Raw genomic sequence first — 16,004 nt, 5'->3', positions numbered from 1 at the left:
AGAAGAATTTGTTGGCGCAATCACACAGCTTGTTCTATGTAAACATTATTGTGTTTGACATTTCACAAGCTTTTGCAGCAAGATGAAGTTGGGTAAGGTTTCTTGTGGCACAATAATGAAGCCTTGTCTGGAGTAAAACAAAACGGGCTATTTTCTATGTTTTTTTATATACAGCAGTGTGGCAGCGAAGACATCATCGGGACCAGTGGATACGGAGATCGGGAGTTCGATTCCAAAGAGCGGCAAGTACTTTAATTATTCAATTTTAAAAATGATAATTCCAGTTCCACATGTATTGCGTCACGGTATCCATAACCTAATTATATTTAATCGTTTAATTTGGGGATGCCGTATAACTATTATTTAACAACTGCGAAAAGGCTGAAAAAGCGCCTTCTCAAGATGTTATTCAGTTAGTGGTTACATAGGAGCCGAGAAAAGAGCTATGACTTGGTGGCATAGAAGCTTCTCGCACAGCATATACATGCTGATTAAGGAGAAACTTCAGCGAATACAAATATGGCTGCCACAATGGCCGACTTGGACCCCTACTCACGTCTTCAAGAGCACCAATTTTGAAAATTCGTAAACAAATGCGCTCGATTTGGAAAAGCTGCATCTTTTTGCAAGTGAGCAAAGCCAGGATAAAAAAGTGCGGCTTGGTTTGATGCTTCGTTCGTCAGATTTGTGCCTCTAAAGTTTGTATGAAAAATTGCAATGGGATTTCTTGATGTTTCACCTTAAGTTCGCCAGATTCATTGGTATAGGGCTTGCATAGAAGCTTCCATCTATATGTACAACACAGTAACTCAGCATCAAGCCGTATTGAGGACGCTTTGTTGACGTTTACATTCACAATAAATGTTAGTTGAGAGATAACGAAGCCCAATCCCAGGATGACGAGATTTCATTATTGTTCTTGGTCCATCAGTCAATCCTGTGATCGTTTTTCTTCTGGTGGATTGCCATTTGTTTGCAACGTTACTTGCTTACATAGCTTGTGTTTGGCCTAGGAATTTCTAATCCTAAAGGGGCATCTAGATTCGGGTAACAGCACAAGACCGTCTGCCATCTGATGTTTGTGTTAGGGGACGGTTTTTGTGTGTTTTTTACTGGATTTCTGCCCGAAATTACTGGAGCGCTACAAATGCGCAATAAAATTCAGGGACAGATGTACAAACCATAGTATAACATAGAAAATAAACTGACAAAATGTTCACAACTATTTACAAACGTAACAAATTCTTCCCAGGATTCGTTCTTTGATTACTCGCGGCACTTCTTCCGGCATGCTGTCAGGTATTCCAATATTTATTTAGGAATTTCTTTCGAGTTTTTTGATGATTCTTTACGGATTTACTTTATGCGCTGTCCATAAACTACGGAGACTTATTTTTGGCCATCTTAGACACCCCCTCCCCCTCGTAAACTTTCGTCTATACAAAAGTTTCGAAATTTGTATGGACCATAGACTTTGGCCAGAAACCAATCTGTAAAGAGTCTACGTGATTTAGGCCCAGGATTCAATAAGAGATTTATCCCAAGATTGTTTCAGAGAATCCTTCTGGGATTTTTAATGATTTCTCCGGGAATCCTTTCGGAATTCCTCCATGAATTCTTCTCGGAAGTCCTTCGCAGGTTTCCCTTGTAATTCCTTCAAGGATTCCTTTAGAGATTTTTCTAGGATTCTTACGTAAGCTTCATGTGAGATTTTGTAAGAGATTACTCCAAGATTCTTTCATGAAATGCTCCCGGGATTTCTGCTGGGAAAGGATTCTTTCCGGGATTCCTCCTGGATTTTTCCCCTGAATTCCTCAAAGGGTTCTTCGACGAGCCGGAGCCATGCATGTATCAAGGTATGGGAAAATATGCTACAAGCGACAGGGAAATGTCAAAATGCATCGTCTTTTTATGGGTTCTCTCCTGGGATGTTCTCCCTTACGAATAGATCCTGAACCAAGTCCTGTACTAGATTTAGAAAAAATCCCGTACGAAAGAGTGATGAAGGCTCAAAATTGCCATTTTTCGCGTGACGTACTAATGGATGTCGTATTAAATTGATAGATTGTATTGTTTCATTGATTCTGTGTGAATATTTAATAGAATTTAAGTAAACAATAGAGTACAATATACATTGCCTTTGTTACTTTGTCGAATTTACGATGGATTCTGTATCAATCAACATAGTCAATAAAAAAGCCATTTTGTTAGATTTTTGCCTTTCCTCATACTTGACATCTGCACCAAGTAGGCAGCTGACGGCTTGCTTTGCTTGCGTGCTGATTGTCGTCGTCTTTCTATACGTACGGCCAACTTTGCCAAAAAGTAATACACACGAGCTCATCATCGTCCTACCATACACCAACCACATCATCATCATCATCGTAGTATGTGCATTGATTGAAAGGTGAATGAAAGAAACAGAATACCAAAAAAAATCGTTCACCTTCACACAAAATCACACAAAACGTAAACATAATTGATACTGGTCTTTGCCGTCCGTCCTCCCCTTGCCTCTGGACCGACACCCGACCCATCGCCAATCGAATGTGAGCACCCGGTCTCAACACTCGAAAGGCATCACACAGCAAACAAGTACAAGAATAATGGTTCGGGATTTCTCAAATGTTGATAACAACCAGGGTACTAGATTAGGGCGGGGGCGGGTACTCACCGGAGACGAGCAGTTCGCCCTCCTGGCTGAACTCGATGGCATTGACACAGCCGTAGTGCGACACCAGGTCCTTCTTGTACAGGTTCCGAGCGATCCGGAGCCGTTCGTGGAACAGATTGTTCCGAAAGTTGTCCACATTGTCACCCAGCTGCCGGCTGACCAGGTGGCCGAGGACGTTCACTTCGGGATGCTTCCGGAAGTGTGTCATCGTCTCTGTCACTTTGCTTCCTTCTTGATAGTTCAAAGCCCTTCTAGACTCTTGACCCGCCCACCCCTCGACACGGCACACTAATTTTCACTCTTCTTCACTTTCCTTCCGATTTCAAGTTCACTTAGTAGGCGGTGAGTCCTATTCTTGAGATTACTTAATACGTAGCTAGAACTCGTTTGTTATCGGGTTGGCCATGTTCTTTTCGATTCACATCATCCGAGTGAAACCGAAAGTGTATCACTTTTGACACTTTGTTCACAATATGCCTATCTCAGCACTGCTTCTTCATCCAGAGTTAGCACACACAGAGTTCGATGGCAGAGAACGATTGAAGATTGTCTGAGGCTGAAGCTACTGAAACCAGTACGTAGGAGGGTACCCCACACTCCACTTTTCGTCGTCAATGTCCTCTTTGCTCATCCACCTTCTCCCTTTCTACTGTATCTACTACACCCTGCTACACTGTTGTTCTCCCTTTAGCCTTCTCTTCGTCATGCACTGACTCACCTTTCTATTCCCTATTTTTCCTTCTTCGAATCACCATCAAGACAATATGTCTGGTCAGTCACCATTTTTATGAACATTCACATCGCGCTATTTGATATGAAATTAAATTTCAATTTTCTGCAGCTGTCTGCGATTCAATAGTCTTGCTCACTGTCCTTCCTTGCTACACAACTTGCCACATCTTCTTCCTCTTCGTTTGATTCTTCGTTCCCAAAATCTACGATATCTTCACTTGTTCACTTCGATCTAGAACTGTTGACCGGGAAATCGATCACCACTCCGAACTAGTATGCACCCCTTTCTGTAAAACTGATTTTCCCTTTCGAATTTTCTTCACCACAGAAAACCTTTTTGACATTTTCCCATTCTCCGAGTCAGACTGTGACCATTTTCTTTAGTGGCGCTTTACATGTTCACGTATACCTTCCCTATCACAATATGCGCCTATGTTCGTGCCTTTCGCGTACAGATTCACTGATCCAAGCAACCATATACCAAAAGTGCCACTACTGTTGCTTCGGGGTCCACAGCACAGACCGCAGAGCAGCGTGTTGCTTACTTGGACTTGGACTTGGCACAAATGTGTGATTGCAATCAGAGCAGGCCAGAATCGGCTGGCTACCTTCCTTCTCTATGGACTTGATGCGGGTTCCTCTGGATGGTGACGATTTGCTGAATTAAAACCGAGATCTACCACAGAGCAGCAGCAGTACACCATATACAGAAGGCTCGTCGTTGGTCGCTCATAATAACACCAAAGACCATACACTCTGAAAAGAGGAGCAATGAAAACAACAGCAACAACAAGTATAAGAGTGTGAATATAAGAAAGCAAAAACAACAAACAGAAAAATAATAACATTGTGTACAAGTACCCACAAGGTACGACTGTGTGCGATGATAACTACATGGGGATTTTTTGTTTACTGTACGATAGTGGTGAGCTGGTTCCATGTTGGTATACTCGTTGGTGCTATGTGCACACGATATGCGACTCGTGCAACTACATGTGAACGAAAACGCGCTCTTCAGTATGGTAGAGCTTTTAAAAAAAAAAATATGTAGGATAGGATGACTTTGGTAGAGAAAGTTTTGAGACCATTTTTTAATTCATTAGGTTATTTTTTACAGAATTTCTACAGATGCAGAAACTTTATGAAGCTGTTCTTGAGTTCAGAACTAGTAGGTAATGATATTAAAATTCCCATCATATAACTTTGTTCAACGCACGGCATTCAATCGCGCTTACGGAGTTTATTGGGATGTAGACACTCATGAGAACATTTGAGATGTTGTAGATCTTCAAAGATAGCAGGACTTAGTTTAGATTAGAATATCAAATGAACCAAGCAAGATATAGATCAACGGTAACAACTTCCATTTCCGATATCAGTTTAATGCAGTATACGGAGTTTCATTATATGTATTAAGCTGATAGTATGGTAGTCCGAAGCACTTTCTTCCTGGGCAAAGATGTCCATAAAGCCACCTGGAGATCACCCGACTTTCAAACAGAACACCAAATCGACCACGTTCTAATCGACGGTACATCGCTGTATACATGCGTTCAAAACAGTTGACGGTTATTATTACACGTCGAAGTCGAACGCCGCGGCTCCACATCGAGCGGCTGCAGAACGCAGAAGTGGCTCAAGACTACGCGCAGCCAGATAGCAGTGCCCCTACCAACGGAAGAGCAGCTTGGCGCAGCTACACTTGAAGATGGCTGGAGAGACATCCGATCCGCCATAAGTAGTACCGCACTAGGCTTGGCGACTCCGAATCCCAGAAACGACGAATTGAAAAACGAGAAGAATGCAGCATGGGCGAGAAAGCTGCAACACCGTACGAGAGCGAATGAGGCACGTTACAAACAGGCGCGGAACAGGCAGAACTCAGTCTTCCGGATGAAGAAGCGCCAGCAGGAAGAACGAGATCGCGAAGCGATGGAAGAGCTGTACCGCGCTAAGGACACACGAAAGTTCTACGAGAAGCTGAACCGCTCGCGCAATGGCTTTGTGCCACAAGTCGACATGTGCCGAGATAATCACGGGAATATTCTCACGAGCGAGCGTGAGGCGGTCGAGAGGTGGCGACAGCAATACGATGAGCACCTCAATGGCGACGTTGCAAGCACCGACGGTGGCGTATTAAAAGATCTAGGAATACGTGCGCAGGACGAAAAACTTCCGGCCCCTAACCTTCAAGAGATTGAGGAGGAGGTTGACCGGTTGAAAACAACAAAGCCGCTGGAGCAGCTCAACTACCAAGCGAGCTTTTAAAATACGGAAAGAAGCACTGGTGAGAGCACTACATTGGATCATTAGCAAGATTTGGGAGAAGGAAGTATTACCGGAGGAATGGATCGAAGGTATCGTGTGTCCCATCTACAAAAAGGGCGACAATTTGGATAGCGGGAACTATCGCGCGATCACACTACTGAACGTTGCCTACAAGATACTTTCTCAAATTTTATGCCGCCGCCTATCACCCAATGCAAGAGAGTTTATATCAGGCTGAATTCATGGGTGAACGCGCTACAACGGACCAGATGTGTCCTCCAGGTTTTGCAGAAATGCCGCGCATACAACGTGCCCACACATCACTTGTTCATCGATTTTAAACCGGCGTATGATACAATCGATCGAGATCAGCTATGGCAGATTATGCACGAGTACGGATTTCCGGATAAACTGACACGATTGATCAAAGCGACGTGCGTAGTTCAAGTATCAGGGACACTCTCGAGTCCCTTCGAATCTCGCAGAGGGTAACGGCAAGATGATGGTCTTTCCGTTTTTGCTGCTCAACATTGCGTTAGAAGGTGTAATAAGGAGAGCGGGGATAAACACGAATGGTATTGTTCGTGCAGTTGAAAATCGGAATTTTCGACACGCGAAATTCGATTTTTCTGCTAAACCGTGTGTCGGACGTACGTCGGGCACAGTGCGCTGGATAAGGACTGTATCGGAAATTAACTATAAACGTTCCCAACTGCCTGAAAAATAATCTGTTTGAAATAAACATAACTTTATTCTTGGAGATACTATGTAAATCTCTTAAGTAAAGAATGGCAGTTCTGATTTTCAAAAAATAATCATTTAACTTGGACTTTGTTTTTATAATAATCATTCAACTTGGACACATGTTTTTAAAATTTTGGACATCTCCTAAAAGTTTTAAATAGCGAAAACTGTGGGAATTTCTCTTATTTTTGCGCAAATATATTCTTTTCCATAATGCTCATGATATAGGAAAATTATTTTCATCAAGAAAAATTCCCTCAGCAGTTTAGGGCAATTCTTAAAAATGAAAAAAGGCCATGGCCAATGGCCTTCTTAAAAATGAAAAAAGGCCAATGAAAAGGCCAGGCAACCAAGCCACGCAAATAAAAAATACATAAAGTTAAAAATTTGCATTTTTTTCGATTGGGTATGTATTTAAATCTATTGAAGAGGTAGTTTTACCAGAGAACGGAATTTTATAACCTCTAAAGATATTAAAAACAGAGCGTCAAAGTTCGACCAAAAATTATGTGTTTTTTAGGGATAGACCAAATTCTTAATGTTGGAGGTTTTTCTATCCAAAATAAGTATTTCAAAAGTCGGTTTTGAGTGATATGTTATGTGTACATAACTGCTAGTAATAATCATTATTTTCCAGATTTATCCCCGTACAAGTTTTTTTCGCTACAAATGTTTGAAACGTTGAAAAAATTTAAAAAAAATGCAGTTTGCACAGATTGTTATTTTGTGTGGTATACTCATAGAACCATATTTTCAATAATACTAAACATATTCCAAATTTCTTCAAGCTGTCCTAAACTTTGCTATATTGTGAAAATTTTATAGAAGAACCGGAATGAAAAGACCAACCGTGCGTCGAGATTGAGCATTTTAAATGTTTATAGTTAATTTCCGATACAGATATAGAGGGCCAGGTCCGCTGTCCAGCGCCCTACGTCCGACGTTAGGTTTCACGTATGGATTTTGAGAAAATTCGATTGTCGGGTGTGGGGTATCTACGGGTTTCAACCGCGACGACAATACGATTTTGACGGAGTCCGTTCAGCTGCTTGGTTTCGCTGATCATATTGATATTATAGCTCGCAAATTTGAGACGATGGCGGAAACGTACATCCGACTAAAGAATGAAGCCAGGCGAATGGAATTAGTCATTAATGTGTAAGACAAAGTATGCGATGGCAAAGGACTCTAAAGAGGATTTTATGCAATTCAGTATCATAATTTACATTTTATCTAACTTATTTTGGTATCATAATGGCTATTTTTTCCGAACTGGTTCATTATGCAACTGAAATGAGTTGCATAATGAAAAATAGTTGTATAATATTCATAATGCAACTCATTTGAGTTGCATTATGAATATTATGCAACTCAAATGAGTTGCATTATGAAAAAATCATTGCATAAAATTTTGTATGGAACTCGTTGCAAAACTCGATTTTTTCAGCACTCTTCGTAGGGTAACGGTTGAATTTTGGACCCCTAGAGGACATTAGTTTGAATTTAAGTCAAAATCAAACAGATTCAGAGAGTATTTACACATAATAATAATGTTAGTATATTCGTAAAAGCCTCCACTGTCCGTTAAAAATACCCACAAAGTCATTTCTGGCTGAAAATTTGATGAAAATAACTGATTTTTGAAGCATCAGTTTTCACTGTTTTGGACACCCCAATATATTTTGGACCCTCCTCAGTATATATTTTGGACACCCGGTGTTTAAACTCGTTTGAAACTATTTTGGAACATTTTGCCGCTTGAATATGCTGGATCACATCCTAATTACTTGATTGACAAAGGCTGATTAGACGAACATTGCGAATTTAATGCGCTAGAATGATAAACATTTTTGTTTACATCTGCAAGTTTCCTCAACACCGCAATCTCTTTTTGTAAACATGAACGATACTCGCACGGATGACGAGATTGGCAAAAATTAATTTCAAGGCAAACAAGGATATTTCCAGTAAGGAAAAGATTGCTGCCCGTGCAGAGCAATCTTATTTAGCGAATGATTTTAAAAATTTCCGTCATCCTATCATTAAACCTGTGTAAGTTGTGATAATACGACCCAGGGGGTCCAAAATATATGGGGGTCCAAATTATATTGGTTACCCTATTTATCCAACTCGGCGAGCCTCGTTGGATACATGTACGACTCGTGCTGAAAAAATCAACTTTTTGCAACTCGTTACATAAATAACTATTATATTCTTAAGGACTGTATCGTTAATTATGAGTACACCTTAAGGACAGACTTGTTAGAATCCCAAGATGGCCGCCACAATGGCCGACTTTGGTACCTACTCACGATTTCGAGGGCACAAATCTCTTCGTAAACAAAACCAGCGCACCTGAGCTTCTCATTTTAAGCTTATTACAAGTGAGCAAGAACATAATAATAAAATGCATTGTTGTTTGAAGCTTGCTTCTTGAGATTTGTGCGTGTGAAGTATTGATGCACTGTTGAAGCGGGATTTCAAGACGTTTGTCCTTAAAATTGCTGTATTTCAAAATGTTTTATTTATTTTGTAAATTAAATTCAATTACATTGTTCATTGACCATCAGAAAAGCCCATGACATGATTGTATATTTAATTTTTCATGGATCTTGCCACCTCTCGCACTTTCTTCTTGGCGTGCTTCATAAGATTTTGGACAACCGTTCCGACGATGGTTTTGCATACGTTGACCCAGTTTTTCTTGAATTTTGTGACGTCCTCTGCTCCTCTATCCTTTTTCCGTAGTTTCCCTTTCATCATAGTTAACTATTTCTCAATGGGCCTTATTTACGGGCAATTTAGAGGATTCATTGCCTTTTCCACAAATTGAACATTGTTTCCTTCATACCTGTCAAAGGTGTCACGCGCATAGTGGCAGGATGCCAAATCCGGCCAAAGTAATGTAGGACCTTTGTGCTTTCAGATGAGTGGCAGAATATGTTTCTGGAGACATTCCTTCCGGTATATTTCGACGTTCATACCTGGGACGGTGAAGATAGGTGACGATTTCATACCACATTGACAAATTGCTTGCCTAACCAACACATTTTCCCATTTTTTTCGCAAAAATTCGATTTCTCCTAATTCGTAACATCCGTGCCATGCTTAACAGTGAAAATCCGTGCCCCTGGAAATACCTTGTAGTCCAATTTGACATACGTTTCATCATCCATGAATATGCACATGCAATTTTTGCTCAAAACATCGTCGTACAGCTTCCAAGCCTGAGTTTTCACATAATCCGCCAGAATTTGACTGCGTTTTGGACATTTCTGTTTTGGGTACCCGTATAAAAATGAACCATTGGATTTTCTGTTGATACCATTGGTTTACAATAGAAAGTACCGTCCACATAAAAATGTATTGTTTTTCAAATGTCAAAAATATATTTGCAAATTGTATCTACAATACAAAACATAACATTTTTATGTAACAATATATTGTATTGCTTTGCATATGTTTTACCATACGCATTTTATTTTTTTTTCCGTGTGTTTTTATCATCAAATTTTGGGCATTTATTTTTACCGTGCATGTTTTGGTGTCATGTCTCAGAAAAAAAACAAAAAGTGTAGCGGTTGTGCTTCTTCCCGTCCGAGTTCCCGTCCGTATTCCCAGTGGACCCAGACTAGAACCGGTAAAGGGAATCCTCCGGAGCGTGTCCAGCTGTCTTAACGGAAGCCATCGCCGTCCACGAAGTGTACTGGATCAATGTGATTGCCGGAGGAATCTTCTGATGCGGGCGAGGATGCGGGGTAGCAGGAAAATACTGAGAAAGGTAAGTTTTTATTCAGTGAAGTTAGAATCATTCTAATTGGCATCGCTGTCATGATAATTGCAGGTTTGATAAAGGTAATTCATGTTCCAAATCGATTTGCTGCGGAAGATCTGGAGAATGCGGTACACTTGCGACCCCGGACGATGCTAAATACCAGACTGCCGGCAAGACGAGCAGCATAATGCAATCGGTTTTCATCAGAGCTCGATTTGCGGACAAGGAAACACGAGCAACTGGAGCTCATTCCCGGCGACGTAATGCGGAACACGGATGGAAGATTTCCGGAAGCAAATTGGTTTAGGAAGGACGTTACTTGAAATGTATTAGCCTTATGGTTTTACGGTAAGGGGCGAGTGGGGTGGAGTGCTAAGAAGGGGCTGGCGTTGTCGAAGTAAGACCCGATGCACACGAACTACCATCATAAATTTTGTGAAAGCGCCTAGCGTGAGTTATCTATTGTAACAAGCATTAAAAAAACTTTACTGCGCTATCTATTGCATTAGGACATTGAGCAATCCGTATATTTGAAGGGCTATTCAAACTAGAAGCTTGTGTAGTCAAAATTTAAAGGACTTATAATCTGTACAATGATGTATGCGTCGTTTTGGGAAACAAGTCCCAAAATGACACACAAATATATCATTGTATTAAAATCATCTTTTGCATTTGAACGATCTTCTAATATAGGTTCCAGCTGTAGTATATCGAGTTTTTTCAAGTGCTGCAATAATGATTAAGCACGCTGTAATGTTACTTTTGTACCTCATCACCCACTAAATGCAACTACATTAGTGGTCTAATAACACTTAGCGCGCTTCGGCACGGTTCCATCACGCCGCTTATGGTGTTGCCACATATAATGCTTAGTCTGCTAAACCCAGTTATCTGGCTGTGGGGCATGGGAGCTTAAGCTTCAACCACAAATGCAATTAAACATTACTCGATTTACAACACGAGTGTTCTAAATATTCGATAATTGTTCGATCTGTGCTCTTAAAATGTAGCTTGAAATATACAAGCTTTTAGCCCAAATGTATAATGATAGTTCAGTTTCGCTTTATTCGAGTTTTTTCTAGCAGTCAGTAACAAAATCAATAAGCAGAAATAGATTAAACCATTTCAAAATCAGTATATACTTTTGTAAAATTAAACTATTCCAAAATATCAGAATATTCTGTTTCACAATAGAAAACAATACAAAGGAATACGTTCACCATACATTTCACTGTCGAAAATAATTTGAAAACATAAGAATCTTCTGTTTCACAATGGAAAACAATACTCAAACCATAGAATTCTATGTAAAAACAGTACAAACATAATGTTCGGATTCACAAAAGAAAACAATTACAAAACAATTGAATCTAATGTGGAGCCAGTTATAAAGTCACTGCTCAAAGGAATACGTTTACTATACATTTCACTGTCTAATACAATTTGAAAACATAAGAATCTTCTGTATCACAATAGAAAACAATACCCAAATCATAGAATTCAATGTAAAAACAGTACAAACAGAATGTTCTGTTTCACAATAAAAAACAATTCCAAAACCATTGAATCAAATGTGGAACCAGAAATAAAACAATCTGAAAACAATACGTTTACTAAGAATTTTACTGTTTGAAACAATTCAAAAACATAAGAATCTTCTGTATCACAATAGAAAACCATCCCCAAACCATTAAATCTAATGTAAAATCATAGTTCAAAACAGAATGTTCTCGGCTTATTTAACTGTTCAAAACAATACAAATACATAAAAATCTTCTGTATATTTGGTTGGACATATCGGCATCACTGACATTTAATTTACAATAGAATCTTATGTTTTGCGAAAAAACTAGTATGGAAAAAAGTCATTTTTTGTATTGTTACGATACTTAACAACCTATACAATTCAATGTGAAATGCTCATTCACAATTGATTCTATTGTTAGAAACATTCGATTCTATTGTTTTTCTATTGTTATTTTAACATTGAATTCTATTGTGAAACAATGGTTTTTAATGGTACTGTTACATTGGAATCCTATGTTTTTCTATTGTATTTTTTATCCGGGTAGGTCTTCGGGGAATTACGTTCCTTGGCGCGTTGAACCATACCAACAGTCGTTTCACACTTTTTTGCTTAATCTCTAATGGATACCTCCTATTTTCCTTCAACGATTTTGCAAGTTTTGCTGTCCAAATGTGACTTGGACGCACCTGTTTTTTGCCGCGTCCGGGTAAGTCTTTCAGTGTGCTATGCATACCGAATCGTTTGATAGCATTTTGGACAACAAAAACCCTAACACATTCAATTTTTGCTAATTTTCTTAGCGATGATCATTTTTCCTTGCAGTGCCTGGTCACAATCGATTTTCGCTTCTCCTCCGTAAACCCTCGCATTGTTCCACTTGAGGAAAAACTTTAACTTTTAATGAAGGTTATCGTTTGTTTACAACGTTAGCAACACATAGACACAAAGCAGTTAACAAAATAAGGCATAGTCTTTTTAATACAGAGCCTCAAAGGTGTACTCATAATTAACGATACAGTCCTTAGATAGGTGATTTCGAATACTTTGACCCATTCTCACCCCCTCTAAGGGGTGAGATTGGGTCAATTTTCAATCATTTGTAGTTTACTAAGCAATTCATATAACGTGATACTTTCTTGCTAAACTATTGTCGCGCTTATCTTTTATTAGAGTCCTGCGGCGGTCGTACGCTCGCAAAGCATACCGCCGCATGACAGTCGCAAGGCAAATCAAAAGAAAAAGTGTTCCCGTTAAAAACAAAAGCACGTGGATTTCGCGACGTGACAGATGTTTTTGAATGTATTTGTGACGAACGGCAAGAGTGGCTCAGTGGAATGAGTGTTCTTGCTGTCAAACCCCATTTAATGGAATTATATACTTTTAAATCTGGTGACGCTGTTATGATTAGTGACTGTCGCGCTAATATCAGAAGCTAGAGGCAGATAATCGCCATATTCTGATTTTTCTTGATATGCATAATATCATTACCACATAGGAGAGTATACATACCAAATAATAGTAGTTTACGCAACAAGGTGCAGAATGATGATTTTTACAGCACGAGCCGTACATTTATCCAACGAGGCTTGCCGAGTTGGATAATTACGATGAGTGCTGTAAAAATCGAGTTCTGCACCGAGTTGCGTACAACGTTTTTTGCAACTTCATAAATTACCACTTGAGGATAGTTTTTAACAAAACTTTTTCATCAGACTGCACGCTGATGTACATAGTCATGATTAAGGAAGTCTGATCATAGCAGGTTATACTGTGCAGATGTTCAGGCCCGGATTTAAGGAGGGGCATAGGGGGCAAGTGCCCCGGGCCCCCCGATGAAGGGGGCCCCCCAAGAATCCGAAACACAATTTATATTTTTCAACGAAACCATATAAAATTCACGTCAATGGGCGTTCATATTTTAAACAGGGCCCCTATAGCCACAGCTGTTAAGGCGTGGATATTCAGCATGACCATTCTAAGGGTGACGCGTTCAGTTCCCGGTCGGTCCAGGAACTTTTCGTAAAGGAAAATCCTTGACTTCCTCAGGTAAAGAGTGTCTTCGTGCCTGCCACACGATATACACATACGAAATGGTCATTGATAAAGGAAACTCTTTGTTAATGACAGTTCCACAGTTACTGTGGAAGTGCTCATGAAACACTAAGGTGAGAAGCAGTGTCCCAGTGAGGACGTCACATAAAAAAAAGAACCTATAATTAGGTTCCTAAATGTATCTTAATTATTTCTGGCCATTTATCTGGATTTTCTCTTAACCCTTCAGCGCGCGCGCCGTTGTAAAAAGTACAACACTACCAAAAAACTTCGCTCGTCGTATACAGCGCGTGCGCCGTGCAGTTTCAGATGCTTGATGGCGCACGTCCTGGAAGGTTAAGAATAATTCAAAATCAAAAGTTTCATAATTTTTGGTGCAGTATTTAAAAATACGCGATTTTCTCTAAAAGCCCTTGCAAGTTCTTATCAAATGGAAACACTTTTCCGTGACTGCAAGTTGCTACAAAAAGTGTCTCTAAGCAGAGTGCATGAAAGATTAAGCTTTTGAGAGTAATTGTACATATATATAAATTTCAATAGTTTCACAAATTTATCTATTATTTCACAATGATTGTACAAACGTCTGTTGATTATGATTATACTCTGAATCTGAAAACAAATGCCTAATAATCATTTGCATCAGTTCGTTGCTATCATGGGGAAGAGAAGATAATGAATTCTGGAGATATTTGGGAGTTGGGCTAGTTTTAAGAACCAAGTGTCCTCGAAACAGTAGCTTTCCATATCTTTATGTTGAGTTTTTCTAGAGATATTAAGATTTATTGCTATAGTTGCTCCCAAGAGACTTATTTTTGTATAATCTGAATCTTGATATACTCGTCGATCTCGTGCAATCTCAAATAAAGTTGCTCCATGTTTTAGCAGATTTTTAGCTGAACGCTAAGTTTTTAAACAAAAATATATGTACTATCTGAACAAGATATCATTTACGCTAGCATTTTGACATTTGAACCAAATATCAAATTGAATGTTCGTATAATTTTCAATTTGTCGGAATTTTAGAGAAGTTCAGAAATCAGAAGTTTTCAATATTAGGCCTAAACAATAAACATTAAAAATATAATAATACATAAGATTAAGAAAATAGACGTAATTGTATGGTTCATTTTTTCGAAACTTTGATTCTGGGGGCCCACTTTATAGAGTTTGCCCCGGGCCCCCCGAGGCCTAAATCCGGCACTGCAGATGTCACAATTTTTCAAACCTGCGTCCAGAAAGCATCAATAAGTTGATCAAAACTGAAAACAGTGCTGTAATGGTTCATTACGCAACGCAAATCAATGCTGTAATAAACCATTACAGCACTGTTTATTTGGGTGGGAAAGTAGGCCTTTTCCTGTCAGATTTGCGTGAGGTAAAATGGCCTATTACGATGAGAAGTTGCAAAAAAAGTTATTCCGACTTCAATTTCATTTGTTATTTAACAAACAATCTTTGAGTATCCTTTTTTGACCCATTCTCACCCCCAACGACGGTAGTGATGAATTTTATTACACATAAATGTTGATGGGTGTCAGGCCATTCGGCCAAAGGTCATTAGGCCGAAGGCCATTCGGCCGAAGGTCATTAGGCCGAATGGCCATTAGGCCGAATGGTCATTAGGCCGAATGGTCATTGGATCTTCTTCTTGCCGTCTTGTCTCAGTGGGGACGACAAAGCCTGCTTCTCAGCTATGAACACTTCCACAGTTATTACCTGAGAGCTTCCTCTGCAAATGACCATTTTGCATGTGTGTATCGTGTGACAGGCACGAAGATACTTTATTGATGCAGAACTGACCCATGAATTTTTCCTTCTTTTAAATATAGGCTGTTCTTTCTAGTATCATTGCTAAAATAGTTTTTGGCGCTAAAACTGCCGATATTCAATTCATAAATTTTTCCTTCTTTAAAACATAGGCTATTCTTTCTAGTTTCATTGTTAAACTAGTTTTTGGCAAAAAATGTTGGAAAAGGTAAAAACAACGGCTAACTTTCAATTCGTCCTGATGACCATTCGGCATAATGACCATTCGGCCTAATGACCTTCGGCCTAATGACCCAGCATCATGTTGATGCTTGTTACACAAGTATTCGATGAAATCAAACTTGTATTCGGCATTAAGCCCTTGTTTATATTTAGTGAATTAGTTATGATCTGATTATGTCTTAACTTCATAAAGAATTATTGTATTTAACTTGCGCTCCCCTAGTGCGCTTAGATGTCAATTG

General features: G+C 39.4%; 1 protein-coding gene and 1 long non-coding RNA gene across 2 annotated transcripts in view; one reads left to right on the top strand and one right to left on the bottom strand.

Annotated features, from left to right (window-relative positions):
• Positions 1–16,004, bottom strand: part of LOC109422020 (DDB1- and CUL4-associated factor 5) — a 33,936-nt gene that overhangs the window by 13,437 nt on the left and 4,495 nt on the right. The window contains exon 2 of the mRNA XM_029855816.2: positions 2,675–4,162. Within this exon, the coding sequence (XP_029711676.1) occupies positions 2,675–2,882 (208 nt within the window). The 5' untranslated portion in view covers positions 2,883–4,162. The remainder of the gene's footprint in view (positions 1–2,674; positions 4,163–16,004) is intronic.
• Positions 4,555–14,001, top strand: LOC134285021 (uncharacterized). Its single transcript, XR_009996082.1, has 2 exons — positions 4,555–10,199; positions 10,263–14,001. It is a non-coding gene; the product is annotated as an uncharacterized LOC134285021 (long non-coding RNA).

The sequence above is a fragment of the Aedes albopictus genome, chromosome 1 (genome assembly GCF_035046485.1).
Source record: "Aedes albopictus strain Foshan chromosome 1, AalbF5, whole genome shotgun sequence".
Classification (NCBI taxonomy): Eukaryota; Metazoa; Arthropoda; class Insecta; order Diptera; family Culicidae; genus Aedes; species Aedes albopictus.
Note: the sequence above shows the minus strand (reverse complement) of the source record. Positions and strands in the feature narration are given on the sequence as shown.